General features: G+C 36.0%; 2 protein-coding genes across 4 annotated transcripts in view; both read left to right on the forward strand.

Annotated features, from left to right (window-relative positions):
* IPO9 (importin 9) overlaps nt 1–13,102 on the forward strand; it is a 35,862-nt gene extending 22,760 nt beyond the window's left edge. Inside the window, exons 13-24 of the mRNA XM_081946693.1 lie at nt 1,041–1,180; nt 1,816–1,975; nt 2,163–2,389; nt 2,934–3,082; nt 3,811–3,939; nt 5,050–5,325; nt 5,788–5,954; nt 6,611–6,744; nt 7,840–7,959; nt 8,562–8,666; nt 9,800–9,876; nt 12,109–13,102. Coding sequence (XP_081802819.1) covers nt 1,041–1,180; nt 1,816–1,975; nt 2,163–2,389; nt 2,934–3,082; nt 3,811–3,939; nt 5,050–5,325; nt 5,788–5,954; nt 6,611–6,744; nt 7,840–7,959; nt 8,562–8,666; nt 9,800–9,876; nt 12,109–12,219 — 1,795 coding nt within the window. The 3' untranslated portion in view covers nt 12,220–13,102. The remainder of the gene's footprint in view (nt 1–1,040; nt 1,181–1,815; nt 1,976–2,162; nt 2,390–2,933; nt 3,083–3,810; nt 3,940–5,049; nt 5,326–5,787; nt 5,955–6,610; nt 6,745–7,839; nt 7,960–8,561; nt 8,667–9,799; nt 9,877–12,108) is intronic.
* Nucleotides 13,103–16,268: 3,166 nt separating this feature from the next.
* The window catches only part of LZTR1 (leucine zipper like post translational regulator 1), a 40,740-nt gene continuing 34,604 nt past the window's right edge, over nt 16,269–22,404 (forward strand). For 2 of the 3 annotated variants that reach the window (XM_081947502.1, XM_081947503.1), the window contains exons 1-5: nt 16,269–16,532; nt 16,681–16,743; nt 18,847–18,903; nt 19,891–19,970; nt 20,938–21,046. In XM_081947502.1, coding sequence (XP_081803628.1) covers nt 16,366–16,532; nt 16,681–16,743; nt 18,847–18,903; nt 19,891–19,970; nt 20,938–21,046 — 476 coding nt within the window. In that variant the 5' untranslated portion in view covers nt 16,269–16,365. The remainder of the gene's footprint in view (nt 16,533–16,680; nt 16,744–18,846; nt 18,904–19,890; nt 19,971–20,937; nt 21,047–22,404) is intronic. The other variant, XM_081947501.1, reaches the window with a different exon arrangement.

The raw sequence follows: 22,404 nt of genomic DNA on the forward strand, positions 1-22,404 counted from the left end.
TAGAAGATCATATAAATGCAATATGGAAGATACTGATAACGTTGGTGATTCAAGATTCCATAATACTCAGCTTGTTCGTTTTGTTTGTTTAACAAAATAATTACATGAATATTATTACACAACGATCAGCAAAAAATGCAATTATAAATAAGATTGGGCACTGATTAACTACCAGTTTATTACCTGTTTTGATAATGGCTAAATGCTGTCAGTTTCTATGAAATGAGGATTGGATTTTGCTTTGTTTTTCCTACAAAATAGTGAATTCTGTAAGCAGTGGCTGTTGAGACATCCACTTACTGATTCGCTCTGCAGAAGTAACAGAAACGTAGATCTATGCCCATAGATCTCCTTTAGTTAGAGACTATTATATTCTCAATTGTCTGTTCTCTCCCTTCTCTTAGTCATGTACTAGATTTGAAAGCATGCATATCAGAATAGAAAAATGGGATTTAAGATGAAAATGGAAACAAATGAACTTTTATGATTAGCATAGTAATCCACACCACATGGTAAAAGCCACCAACTCTATGGCATAGTGTTATATTTCCTAAAATAATCACAGGATATACTGTACATACAGTATATAAAATATATAACATGTAAAGCTTGGCCAAGGGTCAATACTTGTCCTATTGCCACAGATAGTAAATGGTGTTCCCTGGTTCAATGCCATTGAGAATAATTCCGAAGAATATTATACATTAGTTACTTTAGTAAAGCAACTGCTTTAGTAAAACTAATTCATATGAAAATAGTATGCTAATCCAATATACAATTTTCCCTATTATAATACAAACAGATTAAGTTACCCTTACTAAACTACATTTGTAACAAATTCTATCTCAAATATTCATCAGTTAAATAATAATCCTCAGGTATATAACAACTCATATTTCCAAATAAAGTTAAATAACCACAGTATTATTTATGTTATATATGATAACCCAACTATTATTTGCCATTGGTTTCCTATTGCTTTTTAGTTATCAAGTAAGAAAATTGAATATTAGAAAATTTAAGTAATTTATTCTTTGCAGGTGGAAAATACATGAAGCTTGCATGCTGGCTTTAGGCTCGGTCAAATCTCTTATCACAGATTGTGTAAAAAATGGAAGGATACATTTTGATATGCATGGATTTCTAACCAGTGTTCTTCTTGCTGATCTCAACCTGTCAGGTACTTATGATTGCCTAAAAATAATTTAGAGAGAGACATTCAAAAATCTTTTCAAAGTAATGTATAGTTTTTGGATAAATTTTAATAGAATGTTTGTGGCTATGAACAAATTGTATGGCATTTAAGTAGGTGTGAGTCTCTTTATTTATACACAGGATGAGATTAATTCAGAAACATTCTTCCAAACATAAAATCAGATTTACAATTATGTCATTTAAAGAAAATTTCAAAGCAGAAAAGGAAGTCATTTCAAGTCTGGTCTGCAAATAGAAGTTTGTTTTGATTGTCAACAATCAAAAAGTAAGGAATCAAAGACATTCTTGTTAACATAATGGCAACTTGTCCTTTCTGTTAAAATCCATAGAATAAAAATGATCATGTACATTCATTTATTTGCTTCAACCTTCACTTGGAGAATTAAAGAGTATGCTGTATTGCAATGTTAATCAGGTGTGCACACTTTATACCACTAGGCTACAACAACTGTCATGTTTATGTGTAAAAAGATAAGTTCTTTTTTACTATCTCCAAGTATGTAAATTGTCTCCCTAATATATGTGGGGCCTGTTACCAAATGATAGTTTTGAGAGAGAACTACAATAGCAATAACACTGTTTGTTTGTGTTTTCTTATAGTTTCGCCTTTCCTTCTTGGCCGTGCTCTTTGGGTGGCCAGTCGGTTCACAGTTGCAATGTCTCCAGAGCTTATCCAGCAATTTTTACAAGCAACAGTCAGTGGCCTTCATGAAACACAACCTCCTTCTGTGCGAATTTCTGCAGTAAGGGCTATCTGGGGGTATGTAGCTGAAGACCTGTATTAGTTGAACAGTAGCATAATACCATGATTTAATTTTGAGAATGTATAATGCTTAGAATGGTGAAGACATTGAATGCGTGATTATGAGAAATGCTGTGCTGTGTTACAATCTTACTGACAAATATAATTTTATAATTTTTCTTCTTAAAATGTTTATTTTTCCTAGCTACTGTGACCAACTAAAGATTTCTGATAGCACCCATGTCCTGCAGCCTTTTCTTCCTAATATCCTTGATGGATTAATCCATTTGGCAGCTCAGTTTAGTTCCGAGGTTCTCAATCTTGTGATGGAAACTCTTTGCATTGTCTGCACAGTAGATCCAGCCTTTACAGCAAATGTGGAGAACAAGATTTGTCCCTTCACCATTGCAATATTTCTCAAATATAGTAATGGTAAGTGCTCAGAGTTGCTCTTGATTATGATTGCAGATATTCAAAGAACACTGATGATTTCAAATATTTTTAAATGAAGAAATTGGATTACACAAGTGTTGGTTTTTTCAGTATTTTATTAAAAGGCCATAGGGATATCTATCTTGGTTTTTTAAAAAAATTATGAGAAATATTATTAAGCCGATTTATAGAAAATAACTGCTTTTTGTTAATGCTTGTTTCCTACTGTGACAGGTAGCATTTTATCACTCAAAGAATTGCTCAAATGGTGAGCATGGCCAGGAAAACTGATAAACAGCTCATTCCTTGGTCCCCAGGATGCCCTCTATTTTGTATCTTTGCATTTATATGAATACTGTTTGAACAAAACACTAGTCTAAAACCACCCAGCAGTGTAATATTCTAAGAATATTCTATGAGTTGTATGTTGGCTAGAATACTTGTTAGTAGACAGGGTGATGTTAGAGGCTGATTTTTCTTATTATAACTTTATGATTTTACTAGGATATTTCTCCTTAGTAATTGATATTATTTCTTTATTTAGATCCAGTTGTTGCTTCTCTTGCCCAGGATATTTTTAAGGAACTAGCACAAATAGAAGCCTGTCAGGATGCAATGCAGATGAGATTAATCCCAACTCTTGTTAGTATCATGCAAGCCCCTGTTGATAAAATTCCAGCAGGACTTTGTGCAGTAAGTATACAGACATTTTTATCAAAATATAGAAACATTTGTATAGCCTGACTGCTGATTTTAAAAAAGAAATATTTGTTCTTAAATTCCTAATGAAGAATACATTAAAGCTGAGATCCCCCCCAAACAATATAAGTATTAAACAGCCTTATATATTCTAGAAGTCTACAAATGAAAGTATAAAGCAATTAATATAGTATAATACTTAAATTAATAGCAAAAAAGAACAATCAGATAATAATTTGGCATTCCATAGTTACAATTGGCAGTTTACAGGAGAACATAGTTTTAAGTAATTTCTTGAAATGTAATATATTAATGGAAATAAAGGAAAGATGACAAGTGAATTCAAAGTAAAAGAACAAAAGTGGGGAAGATCTAAAAAATATTCAATTTAATGGAACTTTCAGATTTTAGCTATAGATGTGGAAAGCAGAAAAAATATCTTATTTAGTTACTTAAAATACTTACCGTATATAGCCACCTGTCTTTTAACAACTCTGGGCAACTCCCCAAATTAAAAAAAAGAATTCAGTATTCCACAAGATTTCTCAATGAGGCAAAATAGCAAGACATTCAGAGAAAAGCTGAAAACAATATGAAACAAAATGACACTTGCACATTAGTTTTAATTACTGTTGGGTAAACTAATGCTACTATTGCACCATATCAACCCCTCCCCTCCTCCAGCTCGTTAGCTCCCTCCTCTATGTTCTTTTCTTTTTCAGACTTCAATAGACATATTAACAACTGTTGTAAGAAATACTAAACCACCTCTTTCGGACCTCTTAATCTTCCAAGCTTTTCCTGCTGTGGCTCAGTGTAGCCTGCACACAGATGACAATGCTACCATGCAGGTAATGTTTTGTGAGTGGCTGTTCAGTCATTTGTATAAAGTTTCTGTATTTAAACGAACTGGATTCATGATGATTAAGTTGCAGGGATAAGTTGACTGCAAATGGCAATCGATTCCATTGATGAAATTTAAATGTTTTTTTAATTATTATTATATTATTTACATACGAAGCAAATCTTTTACGACTGAAATTTACTTTTCTCTAAGTTTCGTTAACAGCAGAAAAATTAGCCTAGGCATCTATACAATGGGACTGACAAAAAGGACATTGCAACTGCACAACACAAGCCCCAGTCTGTTGTTCTTGCATCTTGAAATTGGGTGCAAGAATGTAAAATATAGTGTATTATCATATCATGATGCAGTTTTAATTATTTCTCACTCTTACAATACACAGGAACATTGTCAAATTTTATCCGTTTTGCTCTTCCTTTTTTGGTAATTGGTTTGCTACAGTATCTGCCTGGGTAGATATACAGAAAACAGAAAATTAAAGGTTGATATATGACTGATAAATGCTGTTTAGAGATAGGCTATATCATTTCAGATAGTTGACATACTTTGAACTAGCTTCACTAATCTTACTTTCAGGGGAAAATAACATTTGTTCAAGCAAGTTGATAAAATATACTTGTTTAAAAGCAACAAGCATTCTGGAAAATATCAATTTTGGCTTTATTTCTTTGTGTACCTGTTTCTACCCTGCCAGCACTTAAATTTAACCATATGCATATGAATAAGATTAGGCATTCATGCATGAAAAAATGAATAACATTTTATAAGGTTACACCTTCAATCCACCTGTTTGGATCATCACATGGGTCAATTTCATCATCTGGATGTTTAGTTTAGGAGTCTAAACATTGTAACTTTCCAAGAACCGTGCCAAATAGAGTTTATTTTATTTATTTCATGGTTAGTACGTAGATCTTTAAAGGGCTTTTGTGAAAAAGTGAAGCAGAGGAGGGTCATCTGAAAAGATTTATTGTGGTTTTTTTTTCTTGGATCACCAGTTACTATTTCATCCTGTGTGGAAGATGATGTTTGGTTGTAATATCTGAATTCTTTCTGGAATGAAAGGTGTTGTGTTTTATTATTATTGTTTATTCAGAATGGTGGCGAATGTTTACGTGCATACATCTCAGTCGCTTTGGAACAAATTGCACAGTGGCATGATGAGCAAGGCCACAACGGACTGTGGTATGTGATGCAGGTGGTGAGTCAGCTTCTGGATCCACGCACCTCAGAATTCACAGCTGCCTTCGTAGGCAGGCTAGTTTCTACATTGATCTCCAAAGTTGGGAGTGAATTGGGAGAAAATCTGGATCAGATTCTCAGAGCAATTCTTAGTAAAATGCAGCAAGCAGAAACACTCACTGTAATGCAGGTAAGGAGGTTGTAAAATAGATGAAAACTATTATTATTTAAATATTATTAAAACTAATATTTGTTGCGTGATAATTATCAGAATAATTGTTTGCAAGCAAGCATGTATGTATGTATGTATGTATGTATGTATTGTGTCACAACCCCTGATATGCCCAAATATGGGAGGGAACACACTGCTTCCCTTTTCTGTCTTTCAGCTCACTCCAGGAGACCATCCAGGCAGAATATATAATCCCAGTAAGGGTATGGCTAGCTGATGAGAGCTAATTAGCTCGAAATAGATCTATCCTAGTCTCCCTTTATTTATTTATCAGTACAATTACAACACACACACATACACACACACACACACACACACACACACACATATCATATATAATTGATATTGATATTTTATTTATGAGATTTTTTTTTTTTAGAAATTGAAGCTATCATTATCTTCTTTTGATTCCTTTTGCAGTCTTTGATCATGGTATTTGCTCATCTAGTTCATTCTCAGCTGGAACCATTACTAGAATTTCTTTGTAGTTTACCTGGACCAACAGGCAAGCCTGCTCTGGAATTTGTAATGTCAGAGTGGATGAGTCGACAACATTTGTTCTATGGACAGTATGAAGGGAAGGTCAGGTAAGGTTTTCTCTTATTGCAGTGTATATTTCTATAGATTGAAACAAGTATTTAATTGTTTTTTTAAAGAATGTAAGAACTAAGTGTAAGAAGCAATGCATTTTATCATAATTTTATTATAATGAATTGTTCAAGACAAATTGACCTTATATAGTCCTTTGTAGTCTGTACAAGGATTTATGCCTTATTTATAACACAAACATCTCTTATATAAAGGAGTGGGAATATATCCATCAACAGTTGTAGAGGGCTGGATTTTGTTAAGCATCCTGCCCACCCATTCAAAAAGAAAGTAGAAGTGTTGTCCTGTGTCGGCTAATAAACTTGGTAATAGGGATTTCAAATTGAGTGGAAAGGAAGTAACACTGGGGGTTATGAAAAAGCCTATTGGGGAGAAAAGCCCAGAGAACACCACACATACAGTAATATAGATAAATATCCTTAAGTCTTGTCTAATCTTTATTTTTAAAATGCAGTAAAATAAATTATGTGATTATTAAAATAATTATATAAACGTTCATGATATAGGTCCTATTGAATATTTGGTTACACATCCAAATGAAATAAAATGTTGCAAATCTTTGCTTATGCTTTTACGTATTTGTCTTGTAGGTAGAATGATGTGAAATGAAATATATTATTTTTAAAAATTTCAGTTCTGTAGCTCTATGTAAGTTACTCCAGTATGGTATCAGTACAGATGACAAGCGCCTTCAAGATATCAGGGTAAAAGGGGAAGAAATATTTAATATGGAAGAAGGCATACGTACACGATCAAAAGCAGCCAAAAGTGAGTATTTGTATATGAATCAACAGGATGTATCCTTAAAAGTAATTTTAATTCTTTGTTACCTTTATTAAACAATTAACATCAGGTCTATTTTATAACTGGTACCAAAATTAATGTTTTCATGATAAATTCGTCTATTGAAATTTTGGATATAGATAAGACAGTCTTCTGTGAAAATTGAGGTTTTCTGTTCTGTATTCCATTCAACCTTTAAAATTTGTATCTATAAAAAAAATATTTTATATATTTTAAATATGTTATAAGCAAATATTTTTAAAAGCTAATAGTGAATTTTTAATTTTATAAGAATAAATGACTCTGAGCATTTAAAAATAGGTTCGGAACTTATGTCCAAATTTCATGAAAAGCAGTGTAACTTTTTGATTGGAATTTTTTTTTTTTTTGCCATGTATGTAGCTGACTATTCTTCTGAACCAATTGAACTATTGTGAACTAAATCTCTATACAAAATATTTATTATCGTTTTTTTTAAAATCATGCCGTACTGTGTCCTGAAATATGTAGCCTTCAAAAGGTTAACTTAGGGACAGATGGTTAAAGTGTGGTATTGACAATGTTTGTTCAGATGGAGTAAATATTAACTTTTAATAACAAATATAACACAGGATCAGATAAACAGCATAAACAGATAATCCTCATTTGGCAACTACCTCATATGGGACAATTTGCAGTGATGATAAATTCACTTCGTGACCAATCCTCGCGTTTACCTTTGCAGATCTGCAAAACAAAGGAAAGCTGAAGTAACTATGTGAGAACAGTCAGTTTCTCTTAGAGATCACTTCACTTCATAACATAGTTGCCAGCCTACTTGTGGTCACTAAATGAGGACTGCCTATAGCCAGGCAGTTATTGTCAGGATCCCAGAACAATAGGTTCTCTGATCCTGCTGTATTCGTGTGTGTGTGTGTGCCAAGAGGAGTTATACTACTGCTGACCTTTTATAAAATATATATTTCAAAAACATACGTCAGAGGCTAATAAAACATGAAGCACTTCTCCAACTGGTTTTACATTGTGGTTTCTCAGAGTTCTTAATTTCTTTTAAAAGATGCAACTTTTGGTATCTTTTAGATCCTGAGCGCTGGACCAACATTCCTTTGTTAGTTAAAATCTTAAAGCTGATAATAAATGAGCTTTCTAATGCAATAGAAGCAAATGCTTCTCGACAAACTGCTGCAGAATGGAGCCAAGGTATATATTGCTAGGTATCTTATGACCCAACTTGCATGGAATATGGGTTTGGAAAGTCCAAATACACTCAGCCATGGATTAATCATGTTGTACTGATAATTTTCAAGACTAATGGTTATGGGTTATTTCTCCTGATTACAGGAGAAAAAGAGCTGGTTATGGTGGTTGTGGGAGAAAAAGCTATAATATAAATTTAATAAAATATATAAATAGGTGACATGCTGCTTTTACCGTGCATAATGTAAACAAAGTTCACAGCATTGCAGGAGTACCAACAGCATGTGAGCAAGGTTGCAAAAAAAAATACTGTATTGGGCATTCAGATTAGTAGTCACGTGTTTATAATGTGAATTCTTTTCCTTTTACAGTCTCTTTTATAAGTGTTTGCCTTATATTATGGGTCAATTTACTGTTAATGACTACCAATGTTTACAGTAAAGGAATCAATTTTAGGTGGAGTAACAGATTACTATAATGCTTAAATAAAATTTACTTGGGGACAAAAATGTTAACATTTTGTTTCTCAGAGAATATTATAGCAGACAGTCAATAAAATTAAATAAATCAGTTCTGCTAGTTTAATTTCTTATTTCAATTAACAGAGGAATCCAATGATATGTGGGAAGATCAAGAAGATGAAGAGGAAGAAGAGAACGAAGGGTTAACGGGCCAGCTATTGTCAGATATTCTTGCTACCAATAAATATGGCAAGTGAAGCAGTTTCAAATTTATGAAAAAGCATAAAAAGCTTATTACTTTTAAAAAAAAATCAAAGCAACAATAATGTATATGACTAAACTGTTAGGATTTGTTTGCTCCCTATTTCAAGAAACACACAAATTGAGCAACTCTCCCACGATTCCTACACAAACATATATTCTTTGAAATTTTAAAAAAATGCATTTGTTCAAAAGATAAATAGTAACTGAAGCGAATGACCTATATCTGGACAAATGAAGTGTCAGTTCTAGTCCTAGAAGATATTTTTTTCATTGGAGCTTCAGGGCTGCCACATTTAGTGCCTGGGAAAACAGGAGGGGGAATTGCAAGGAGCCGGTGGAGGATTAGCCATAACAACATTCTTTTCTATGGGAGTTAAGGACACTCAGCCTGCACCTGGATAGGAGTGACGGGGGGCCGTCTCCAGTTGGGATGTTGAAATGATTGGACCATGTGATGGACTTGTGTGTGCAGGGGATAGATCTTTGACTTTCTTTTGGGTGAGGAAAACCCGGAACTCTCAGATTTGGGTTTTCCCAGATGTGCCAATATATCTCTAATAAAATGGAACTTTGAGGAATCACTAGCCTTGAAGTCTTCTTTAATTGGGGGTATTACTTGGAACCCTGATATGAAGACTTTCATGGTTCTGCTTGAAAGTAAAAGTAAAAACACTGAATCATGTTTGTTTCTTATTTTATCTACCGTTTCTGAGAAATAAGCTTTAGAAGTAAATTGAAAATTGGATTGGAGAAAAGAGTTTGCAAAAATGTGTATCTTCATTGTCTGTTCTTACTGTTGCAGTTTTAGGAATGGAAATAAAACTTTTGCTATGATGCCATAGAAATAGTGGTCATGTTTATGCCACTTTTAGATATATATTGTTGCTGTTAAATAATAGATAGTTAAATAAATAGAAGAAACAGAATCCAAATACATTCATTGTATAGTTTGGAAATAGGGTTATTAGTACTTCTGGTCTGTTTCGTTATTTACTGGTTTATTCAATGTCTAAACAGAAAACAGCAGTTTATTGTAGTCCAAAGAAAATATAAGAATTTTGAGATTTTAGTTCTTTAAGTGTGCATCAACTTCACTTTGAAACATATTTGTTTGACAGATGAAGATTATTATGAAGATGAGGATGAGGATGATCCAGATGCATTGAAGGATCCTCTATATCAGATAGATTTACAGGTGGCGTATTTTGTGGTCTAACTGTTGTGTATTTGTTACTGTGAAAGTCCGAAATCTGGTGAATGTCAACATTCACATAGTCGCTTGGTGTATCCGTGAAAGACCGAAATTGGTGAATGTCGACATTCACCGGTGAATGTCGACATTCACATAGTCGCTTGGTGTATGTCCGAAAATACCCTTATCCTCTCGACACCCTTACCCTAATCCCCTTACCCTAATACCTCGGCTCCTCGCTTCCTTTGAAGCGTCTTCTATTCGCGGACTTTTTTTAAAAAAAAAACTGCGATCCTGCGCGGTTAGAACGAAAAGCAAAAGTAAAGCGTTACGCTGACTCGTTATATATATGTCACCGTGAAAGACCGAAATTGGTATGTGTCGACATTCACCGGTGAATGTCGACATTCACCAACATTCACCGGTGAATGTCGACATTCACCAATTTCGGTCTTTCACGGTGACATATTCATTTGTACTTTGAAACTTCATCATCTAGAACAGGAGTGTCAAACTCACGACGAAACTTTGTCATGTAACATATTGCAACTCCCCCCGCTCCTTTGCTAAACTGGGGGTGGACATGGCCAGCATTTAACGCATCCAACCTGCAAGTTTGACACCCTGTTCTAGGATAACATTATTATAAATTATTTATCATATCTGTTTTTAAAATGGTATCACAAATGATTTTTTAAAGCAAGTACCACATTAATCATGACTTTGGGCCAGCCATTTTCTCTCAGCCCAATTCACCTTACAAGGTTGATGGTTATGGGGAAAATAGGAGAAGGAAAGTGTATTGGATATATTCACCACCTTCAGGTATTTGTAAACATGTGGGATACAAGAAGTCTTAATATTGGACCTATTGCAGATAAGAAAATGTACATTTATTAGAATCAAAAGCTTTCCAAATGGAAGTTAGTTTATTTGAGTGTGTTGAATTTTAAGAAATGAATAAAATATTGAAATATCATACAGGTAGTTCTCGGCTTAAAACCATAATTATGACTATCAGTACATCTAGAATTTCAGTTGTAAATCATGGCAGTCGTTAAGCAGATCACCCAATTTTATGATTTTTTGTGGTGATCATTAAGTGAATGCCATGATCATTAAACAAATCCATTTTGTTCAATGGGCCATTTTTGCTGGAAACTGGTAAAATTCGCAATCACTGGTATGTTGTGCACAGCCATAAAGATGCGTCAGTTGCCAGGCACCCAAAATGTGATCAAATAACTAGAGTATGTGTGTGGCTGCAAGAACTTTGGAACTGGGTCATAAATGCCTTTTAGGAGGTTTGTCATAACTTAAATGAGTACTATCTGTACTGAAGAAGAAAAATATGTGTTCTTCTGAAATATAATGTTTCTTTGAGTTACAACAGGAAATAGACCAACATTTAACATTATTCTAAAGCTGATGAGATTGTTCTCTTGACACCACTCATAATTTTCAAAGACACATGGCTGAAATTAAAGCTATAATCCTGGACACAGTTTGAACTGAGTCTTTGATGCAATTCAGAAGAAATAGGTTCCGCATTACAGGTAGTCCTCGACTTACAGCAATTTGTTTAGTGACCGTTTAAAGTTACAATAGCACTGAAAAAAGTGACTTCTGACTGTTTTTTCACACTAACGACTGTTGCAACATCCCCAGGTTCATGTGATCAAAATTCAGATGCTTGGCAACTGACTCATATTTATAATTTTTTCAGTGTCCTAATGTCATGTGATCAATTTTTGCGATCTTCTGACAACCAAAGTCAATGGAGAAACCAAATTCACTTAACAAGCGGGTTTCTAATTTAATAACTGCAGTGATTCATGTAACAACTGTGACAAGAAAAGTTGTAAAGGGGGGGGGGGGAACTCACTTAACAAATGTCTTACTTAGCAACATAAATTTGGGCTTCATTGTGATCGTAAATCAAGAACAACCTGCACTGAATAAGGAATTGTGCTGCCATTCACTGTAGATGATTGAGATTAGTGCCTTAATCCCAAATTTTAAAAAAGTTTGCTGCAGAAATTCTGTACTAACTCTTGAACAAATGTTAAACCCATATTTTGATTGTGCTTTATAAGTTACTTCGCAAATCCTTTGACAACTTTAATAAAAACTATGACTTCATTACCCTGGGTTAATGATGTTTTTTTCCATCAACTATTAACCATGTATTTCTCTTCTATTCAGGTATTAACAATATATTTCTCTTTCTCCTAGGCTTATCTTACAGAATTCTTATGCCAGTTTGCCCAGCAGCCTTGCTATACAATGTTCTCAGACCATCTCAATGAAAATGAAAGAAGAGTTCTTCAGACCATTGGCATATAAATCCAGAGTATCGTGATAATATCTAGGCAACATTTTCTGGTTTAGCTCATGTTTTTGACCTAAACAGGGAACACTTCCTTTATCCACAAAATATTACAAAAATGATTAATTTTTATTTGGAAGTACTGCTTGTGTTTTAGAAGGCGACAAAAGGCAAATATGCATGAAGTTTTTGCATTCTGAATTCGCACAATGGGAACACTATTCTTCCGATAAACTTTCCAGTTTGGCTCTAAACATTTTTCCTCTACTGAAAAAGCACTTCACTGACTTTTTACAGCACAGTTTAATGAAATGAGGAAGGAACTGTTGTCACTAGCTTGTTTATCTAGAAAATTGGAAGCGCTTCACACTTTTGTTACGCAGGGTATATTATCTTGATCTAACCAGATGACATTTTTTATATAGACATTTGGAATGAAATGGAATCTGCTTCCAGTCCAATACTTTGAATTAAAACCTGAAAAATAAAAATGCTAAATTGTTTCCATTTATAGAAAACCTTTGGGATTCTACCATTTCATAATTCTGTACTAAAACTATCATGCACCCATATTGAGCAGACGTGCTACATTAAAACTCAGTTCCTGTGGTTACTGATGACTTTTGTTTAGAAACCAAACTTTTTAAATATGAAACTGATTGTATTTAACTTGTTTATTTACTCCACGGACCCATTTCTCCAACACTCTTTGCTTTGTTCACACACAGGATTAAACAACTGGCTAAACCATAGTTCACAAATTACTATAAGTATTTTTTATAGGGTAGTAAAATTAATATTGCTGGTTACTCTAAAAATCAGTACACCAATGCATCCCCCAACACCTTTTTGCCTTTTTCTCCCTTTTTGGGAAATGAAATAAAACTATTCAAACATAAATTGGTATTGTTCTTTTTAAAATTCAGAAAAGAAAATGGTACCCTTTGCTTTTAATTACTACTTAAAATACTGTATTTCTGTATAGATTTGGAAAGCAACTTTCTGTTTGATGTGTAGTGCTACATTAATCTGTGTTGATTTCAAACTGTTTGAAGTGTAATACTATAAGAAATTTATTTCTGTTAAATGCCTATTACATGAGTATTTCTGGCTCATGAAAAAGCCAGGAGTTGCACAGTTATAGATAAGCAGCTAGACATATAGTGTATCCCTGTCTTCCTTGAAAAAGTTAATATGTATGAAGGTAACTATGTAAGTATTTCCCTCATATGAATGAAGTAAATCTAATAGAAGCTGAATTTTAGCATACCACAAATTTAGCCCTAAGAAAGTGTCTTTAATGATTTCTGCTTTAGGATGTTTAATATAATTAAATTACTTATATATTTTTATGTGGACACTGAAAGAGAATTCTTGTCCATTATCACTGGAATTAGAACCCTTTTAGCTTGATTGGAAAGGTTAGATATGATAGTGATAATTTAGAAATCCTTTTAACTTGAAACTGAATTTGGAATATAATAATTTATCTGATGTGCTGACATTTTTATAGGACATTTCCAAAAAACTATGACACAACTTATTAATTTTTGTTTCTATTCTCTCAGCAAAATATTTGGGCAAATAGATAAAATAGATGCCTTAAGCTTTTTTCAAGTGGACAGCTTGGGAATTTGTAATGCAAAAGTCCGAGTATTATAAAATATTTTTCATTTAAAATCGTCTGCCCTGTTATTTCCTAACTTTCAGGATTTCAAAAGTGTATCCATAAAAAACAAATATTTTAAATAAAAGAATAGCAAAAATCTTTTCATCTTGGATATGAAGTGCATAAAAGTATATCTTTATTATTTATGACATTAAAACCATTACTTTAGGGTATCAGAAAAGGCTTCATTTTTATCATTTAAACTTATTAATATAAAATTACTTGTATTTATTTAAAGTTTACCTTTATTTACTAAGATGGACATAAGACTACCTCATTATTATTGCTATAATAAATACTGGATACTTGAATAACTACGTCAAACTTTAATAAACAAAATCCAAGTAGCTTCCCCTTTTAAAAAAATTAATAAACTATATTGTTTAAAAGATACTCTTGATTTCATATACATAGAGCAAATATAAGATCAAAAGTAATTTTAGAATGGGTTATTGCTATTTATAAGTATTTTGTCTTATGACATAAAATAAATACTATAAATGTACAAACATTGCCCTTTATTCTATGCATAGATCATACCTGTACATGTATGTGTTTAAATAATGAGAAAAAATGCTGTTCCAGTCATAAGACAGCATAATTGATTTAGCTGATCAAGAAGCAACAAAAGTCCAGCTTCTTTTCAACATACCCACTAAATTGAAACATTCCAGCTCTTTTGACTATTTGGTTGTCTTTTACATGTACTTTGTAACTTGATGCCTTGTCAGTTTCCTATGCTGCTACCATAATTGAGTTGTCATATTAAAACAATTTGTGGATGAATACGTTTATCCCTTTTGAGTTCTATAGTGCTGAGTGAGAAGTCTGGCATTTTTTGTGCCATAGGTTATTACACACATAAATAGACTTTTGTTTTCTTAAAATAAAGATTTTATACAAAGTCTTTATATAAAATAAAAGTATCTACAGAATGTATACTTGAAATAAGATGATAGCTATAGTAAAGATCAAGACTAACTTGTAGATCTTTATAGAAATATATGTTAAATATATAAGCGAACAGCATAATATTAATATAAATGTCTAGTGTAAACTTGGTTTTTATCATTTTCTGCAGTATCCTATTCTTACCTTAAACAGAGTTTTTACCTTGCTACTGTTATATGAAAAACATAAGTAAATTCCTGCAGCTTCCTGCCCATCCTCACTTTATCAATGGGCCATTAAGAAGGCCAAGCTAGTCCACTTTACATAATAAAGAGTTCTCCCCTTCAGCTCCAGGGGGATGGGAATGAAGGCATGATAATATAAGCCTTTACTCAACTGACCACATGGCATCTGAACTCAATCAAACCTGGATTCAAAACTCAGCCTAGAGCAGGGGTGTCCAAACTTGGGAACTTTAAGACTTGTGGACTTCAACTCCCAGAATTCCCCAGCCAGCCATGATAACCTTTTCTGTTCAGGACTCAGGCCATGTGGTCCAGTCCACCATTAAAACCATCTTTCCAAGCAGCCTCCATGTCTCTAGTGTCTTTTTCCCCACTTGGAACGGAACCCAGAAGCACATTTCATCACTGGGAAGAAATATTCTTGGGAATATATATCTTACTGATATAAAATATGAAATTCTTGAATATACAATTTTTGAGTATTATCAGCAGTTCTAGCAAGTCTAACTTTCTTGTTTTCTTGACAAAAGTTACAAAAAAATACACTTCGTACATGTCCATGCTGAATACATTCACCATACTTTTTACATAGTATAAAATAATAAACACTTTTATGTTGGGGAAAAATGTATCAAGGGAGACAGTTCAGTCAAGACTAATAGACAAAATTAATTTTAATTTTGATCACTCCCTTCGATTAAATTCTGTTCAAGTGATACTTTCATTGCCTTCATTTGAAAAGGCAAACAATAGTTGTTTGAGTTTGATGTTTTTTCACATTCGACATGGTCTTTTGACATCTTTTCAAAAAAGTTGGGAAAGTGAACTGTTTCTAAAGGTTTACAGCTTTCCCCCCTCCCGTTTAGCAAAATGTGACGTCTTAAAATCATATTGGAAAGACTGATCATTACGCTACTACGTTCATCTTGAGCTGCCTGAATCCCAATTTACAGTTCACACGCTTGCATTTTTTTGTCTTGAACTGTTGGCTGCCGTTGCCACATTATACCCTAATTGAAACACGTACTTCGAAAGGGTGTATCCGACTCAACGATCAGAACCACGTATATAGTTCGAATACAAACTATAACAGCGTTTCTCAACCTTGGCAACTTGAAGATGTTCGGACTTCAACTCCCAGAATTCCAGACATCTTCCAAGTTGCCAAGGTTGAGAAACACTGAACTATAAAATCACAGTTGAAAATGCTGCTGCAGGAAGTATATGGCATGCTGGGAATTGTAGTCGGATTTCCGAAGGAACGGTGTCAGCGGGGCCGTGGGATGTCGGGAGTTGTAGTTGACGTTCGGACTTGATGTTCTCTCGCGGATGTTCTTCTCGGCAGCAAAAGCCGGGCCATGGCGGCTGCGGCAAACTCGGGCGGGCGGTCCAAGGTGGCGCCCAGCGTAGATTTTGATCATAGCTGCTCCGACAGCGTCGAATACCTGACTTTGAATTTCGGGCCTTTCGAGACGGTGCACCGGTGGCGCCGCCTCCCGCCCTGCGATGAATTCGTCGGGGCTCGGTGAGGCGTCTCTGGGGTCTGCGGTGGGGGAGGGGGAGGGGGCTCGGCCCGATGTTGGGCTGAACAGAGCCACTGACGAAATACCGGACCGGAGGGCGGATTTAGGGAAGGGATCTAAACCAAGGTTGTCTCCTCTTTTTTTTTCCAGCCGTAGCAAACACACCGTGGTGGCTTATCGAGATGCCATCTACGTCTTTGGTGGGGATAACGGGTGAGTCCCCCCTACGTTCCTCCCCTTGGTTGTAGCCCCTCCTGTCCCCACAAGCAAAACAAATGCTGGCTCCTTTTTGCGCTTCTCCGCTCCCTAACGTGGGTCACTTTTAACAATGGCCCACAAAACGTTTCTTCCAGACAAGCTTTTCTAAGATGGGGATGCAGAGATTGGGATGGGAGTGAGAGGGGTTTTTCTTTCTTTCTTTTAGCATTAGGAAATAATGTCTGTCGTGCAGTTCTTGCCATGTGAAAGAAAAGAAACAAACAAACAAAACTGTAAAGTTTACAGTGATGGAGGCTCCTCTTAAAATATTGCCTGTCATGAAAATATTGCTAGGCAGAGCATCTTTTTTCTCACTGCATATTAAGAAAAGGTGCAGGCATAAAAAGGCAAACTGGACTTGTGTAGTCCGCAAGAGTGTTTCTAACCACTTTAAAACTGAGATGGGAATCTCTGAATCCTTTGGCTGCAGAGGTTTCTCTCCCCTGTTTGAGGTGTGTTAGCTCTATTTTGGCTGCTCCATGACTTTCTCTTTAGGAAAACACTTAAGAGGCCAAAGACATTGAGGATGGCCTTTAGGGTATCCAACTCTCTTCCCTTGAAGAATGCCATGGAGTACCAAAACTGATGAGTGCATATATGGGCCTCCTGGCCTTTCCTCCCAAGAGCTTCCCCCCAATCTTTCTCCTAAAGAAAAGGCTGGGACAAACCATATCACTTATAAAAAAGTAAACCAGTAAACCAGTCATCTACACAGGCACAAAATGCCCAGGGCCCCAGACTCAGAACCAAGTTTTCAAGGTCTTGAAAAAATGTGAATATTATTCAACTGATTGGAAGTTGTGATCATATGCAACATATTTACATAATAGGTAAGCTGAAAATTTTGATAGGAATATCCAAGATGGCCAGTCAGTCTAGAACTGTGATGGCGAACCTATGGTATGCGTGCCACAGGTGGCATGTGGAGCCATATCTGAGGGCATGCAAGGCATTGCCCTATATCAGCTCCGCAGTATGCGATGGCTAGCTGATTTTTGGCCTTCTGGAGGGCCAAAAACACTGTTTTTGCCCTCCCCAGGCTTCAAGAAAGCTTGGGGATTGAGCGCGCATGTGCGGGGGGAAGGCACTGCATTATGGGAGTGGGCATGCTATCACACACTTGCGCGCCCTTTTGGCACCTGAGCAAAAAAAGGTTCACCATCACTGGTCAAGAATATGTGTGTGTGTGTGTGTTTGTGCTGATAAATAAATAAAGGGAGACTAGTATAGATACTAGTCTATACTAGTCTCCCTTTATTTATTTATCAGCACAAATGCAACACAAATATAACAAAGGCAACATTAAAAATATGGTTTTCTGCCTGGATGGTCTCCTGCAGTGAGCCGAAAGACAGAAAGGGGGGAGCAGTGAGTTACCTCCCATATTTGTGTGTAACACAAATACACACAGACACACACACACACACACACACACACACACACACGAATATAACATTTCTAAGGTCACCTCTGTGGGAAGGGATGATGGAATAGTAGTTTTATTTGCATCTATTTTATAATAGTTGGGAATATGCTTCACTTTGTCTACTGCACAGTGGTTGCTTTTATGATGGTTGATATAAAAATAATTCCTATGTAATTGCAAATGAACAAACTTTTGCTATCCCTGAAAATATAAGCCATTTGATGATACTAAATTTTACTAAAAAGTGGTTTAAGCCATCATACCATTACAGCTTTCAAAGAAAGGAATGGTAGTGTTATTACCAAAAATGTGCAATCTTTACTGAGTCAGTATTGTGTCATTTTAAAGCCAAATTATTAAAAACATAAATAAGACATTTGCTTGAGGCATTTAGGAAACAAGCATGAACAAGCAAAATTTCAACTTACAAAAATCTGTTCTGTTTCCATTAATTATATTTATTTGTAAAATTTATCCTAATATAATTGTTAAAGAAGTTACTGTTTTTCTCTCTTTTGAGAAGTAAAATAATAGGTAGATTTTAGCTGAGTAAATTTCTTTCACCTATAAACTTTAATAATATTTTGTGGCTTCTGAACATACATTTATGTATTGTTTCCCTTACTTTGAAGGAAAACTATGTTGAATGACCTGTTAAGATTTGATGTGAAGGACTGCTCTTGGTGCAGGTACATTTCTATTTCTAATAAATGTCCCATATTATCAATATTTGAGTGAATTAGAACATGATTATTTGACAAGATGAGAAATTATTTATTTTTCATGATGGCAATATACTTTATTATTGTATGTTTTGATTTGGTGTCAAAATAAGTTAAATTATTGGTAAGTCACGTTAGGAAGAAAAAATGTTTTGAATCATTTTAAAGAAGAATAACAATGTGCATATAATTTTAAATACATTTATATACTTTGTTATAACTAAATACATTCAGGATTGTAGGTTTTATAACAGTAACAAGATAAATTATATTACCACACAAATTTAGGAATTGTGAAATCCCCAAATTACTTCTGAACAAATATTCCAAGTTTTCATAGGTTATATACAGGAATAATAGCAAATAAACTGGCAAATTTATAAAATATGTAAGAATTAATATTGCTAATTTAAATATGGAATATAGTGTTCTATCTACTTACCTATCTACCATCTTATTCCTAGACTAATATTCCTAGACTAATATTCCTAGACTAATATTCCTAGACTAATATTCCTAGATTAAGTAAAAATATTTTAGTAGAGCTGGAAAACATACAAAGCAACATACCTACAGTTGTGTCCTTTTATAGAGTCTTCCAAAGGAGCCATATACATTTTAGTATTTTAAAAATATCTGTTTCAGGCTGCCAAGCATTTTGAAGCATTCATTTCAAAGGATGTCTATATCTCTATTTTATTACCAGTGTCGTTAAATGAAAATATTTCCTCTTTTGTTTTAGGATCTAAATCCAAATAACTTCTTTGTTATATGGCAGGCAATCTGAAAACCCTTGCTGATCTGTATTTGGGGTTTTTTTTTGGCCACTTTTGCTATGAAAGACATTAAGTTAAAAATACACACAATCAACATTTACATGTCCTTTCATTAAAATACCATATTAATTAAGCCTTTTTTTTATTTCTATGTGTTGTTGTATATTATCCTGCACAGGGCTTTTACTACTGGGACTCCACCAGCACCAAGGTATCACCACTCAGCAGTAGTTTCTGGAAGTAGCATGTTTGTATTTGGTGAGTTATCAGAAAGCTAACCGAGTTCTATGTGTAATGTAGGAATCTTAGTGAATTAGCATGAGGAGTTAACAACAAACGTATATAGCAGTGATAGCGAACCTATGGCACGCGTGCCCCAGGTGGCACGCGGAGCCATTTGTCAGGGCACGCGAGGCGCTGCCCTGTCAGCTGGCCAGCGCGCATGTGCACACTGGCCAGCTGAGTTCACCATTTTTTAAAGCCATTTTTCGCCCTTCCCAGGCTCCAGAGCCTTTATAGGAGCCTAGGGAGGGCGAAAAGAGCCTCCCCCGCCCGCCCGAAGACCCTTCAGGAATGGACTTCCAGTTTGCTCAGAGGTTCGTTTTGACTGCTCCGGGGGCTTCAGGGAAGCATCCTGAAGGGCCCTGAAGCTTCCGAAGGGCTTCCCTGGGGGGGAGGCTGTTTTCGCCCTCCCCAGGCTCCTATTAAACCTCTGGAGCCTGGGAAGGGCAAAAAAAGCATGCAAAAAATGGGGGGTCGCGCCTGTAGTGCGCGCATATGCACTGGGGGGGTCACGCATTGCATTATGGGTGCGGCACGCCCGCACACTACCCCCCTGCGCTCTTCCCACTTATGGCACGCGAACCAAAAAAGGTTCGTCATCGCTGGTATATAGCACTGACAGAAAAATAATTGATAAATATTATCAATTCATGAAGGTGAGCAAGGTCTGAAAACAATATGGAATAAGATAAGTTTTAAAACTAACAGTATGAAAATAGTGCAGGAATCAGACATAATGCAAAGCATACCAGTAAATAAAAAAATCAGTATGCATTGCACAAAGTAGACATGACAAGTTCTGGATATCATATATGTTTCTTATGAACTATAAAGGCATTAATTGGTTTGCTTTATGTAACCATATTTATTGTTATAAATAATAACTCCTTTATTATCAAATTGTGCAAACTGACTCTTTTATTATAACATTATCATCATGTAGGTGGCTACACTGGAGATATTTATTCCAATTCCAACTTGAAGAACAAAAATGATCTTTTTGAGTATAAACTTGCAACAGGCCAATGGACTGAATGGAAGATTGAAGGAAGGTAAGAGGATACCGTGTTTTCCCAAAAATACGACATGTCCTGAAACTAAGGCCATGCCAGATTTTCACGGTGGGCAAAAATATAAACCCTCCCCCTAAAATAAGCTATAGTGAAGGGGTGGGTTTAGCCAGAACAGGGGGCAGCCCTTCTCTTCCCTGGTCACCTCAGGGCTTCTTGGCCCGTTAATCGGATCAGTTGGGCCGCTCTGTTCACAAAACAGCTGATTCGCGGATGCCGTTCAGGCCTCTACCTACAGCAAATGCCGGTCACTTTTGCAGCCAATCACTGCTGCGAAAGAAGCCGGAGCCCAAGCAACACAACCCAAATGCCTCATGCCCTCATTGCGTAACGGTGACAGTCACTGCTCACAATTCCGTCCACGGAACAGGAAAAGAAGGCATTAAAATCCATACTCTTGGGATATCGGAAGAAGCCCTGCGAGGAGACACTGCTGCCGAAGTGCAGGAAATCCCCCCCCCCAACCTGCAAATCGTCCTTTCAAAGAGGAGTTTCACCAGGATGAAGCTGACACAAACGCCGCCTTCAGCCACCTCTTCATCCTGGTGAAACTCCTCTTTGAAAGGACGATCTGCAGGTTGGGGGGGGGGGGAGATTTCCTGCACTTCGGCAGCAGCGTCTCCTCGCAGGGCTTCTTCCGATGTCCCAAGAGTATGGATTTTAATGCCTACAGGAGGTAGGAGCTTCTCACCTGCATATTCACATTGAAGGCTCGAAATGGGGCGTTTTTGCGAACGGCTTGAAAATGGGGAGGGAGATATTCCTGCCTCTCCCCCTGTTCTGAAGGTCAGCACAGACTGAGAACAGGATACGTAAGAGACAAAATCCCCCCTCCCCATTTTCAAGAGGTTTGAAAAATGCCACATTCCAAGCCTTCACATGATCCAGGATTGCAGGATTGAAGGCATGTGGGAGGGAAGATTTTGTCAGTCTGTGACCTTCAGAACAGGGGGAAAGGCAGGAATATCCCCCTCCATATTTTCAAATGGTTTGCAAAAATGTTCCATTTCAAGCCTTCAGCATATTGCAGGATTGAAGGCTCGGAATGAGGCATTTTTGCGAACGGCTTGAAAATGGAAAGGGGAGATTTTCCTTCCTCTTACCCTGTTCTGAAGCTCAGCACATAGGATAAGAGGCAAAATCCCCCCCACCCCCTTTCCTGGCAATCGTTCTTTCCTTGGGATTTCAGCGCAGACACACATCCCCCAAATGCTCTATCCGAAGCCTTCTCAGCGTCTGTGCAGAGCTCCCAAGGAAAGGATGGTGTGTGGGTGTGTGTGAGAGAGATCCTTAACCCGCCCACCCGCCCCCGCAAGGCAGCCATATCCCTCCACTAACCT

This window comes from Natrix helvetica (genome assembly GCF_964273705.1).
Source record: "Natrix helvetica genome assembly, chromosome: 3".
Lineage (NCBI taxonomy): Eukaryota > Metazoa > Chordata > Lepidosauria > Squamata > Natricidae > Natrix > Natrix helvetica.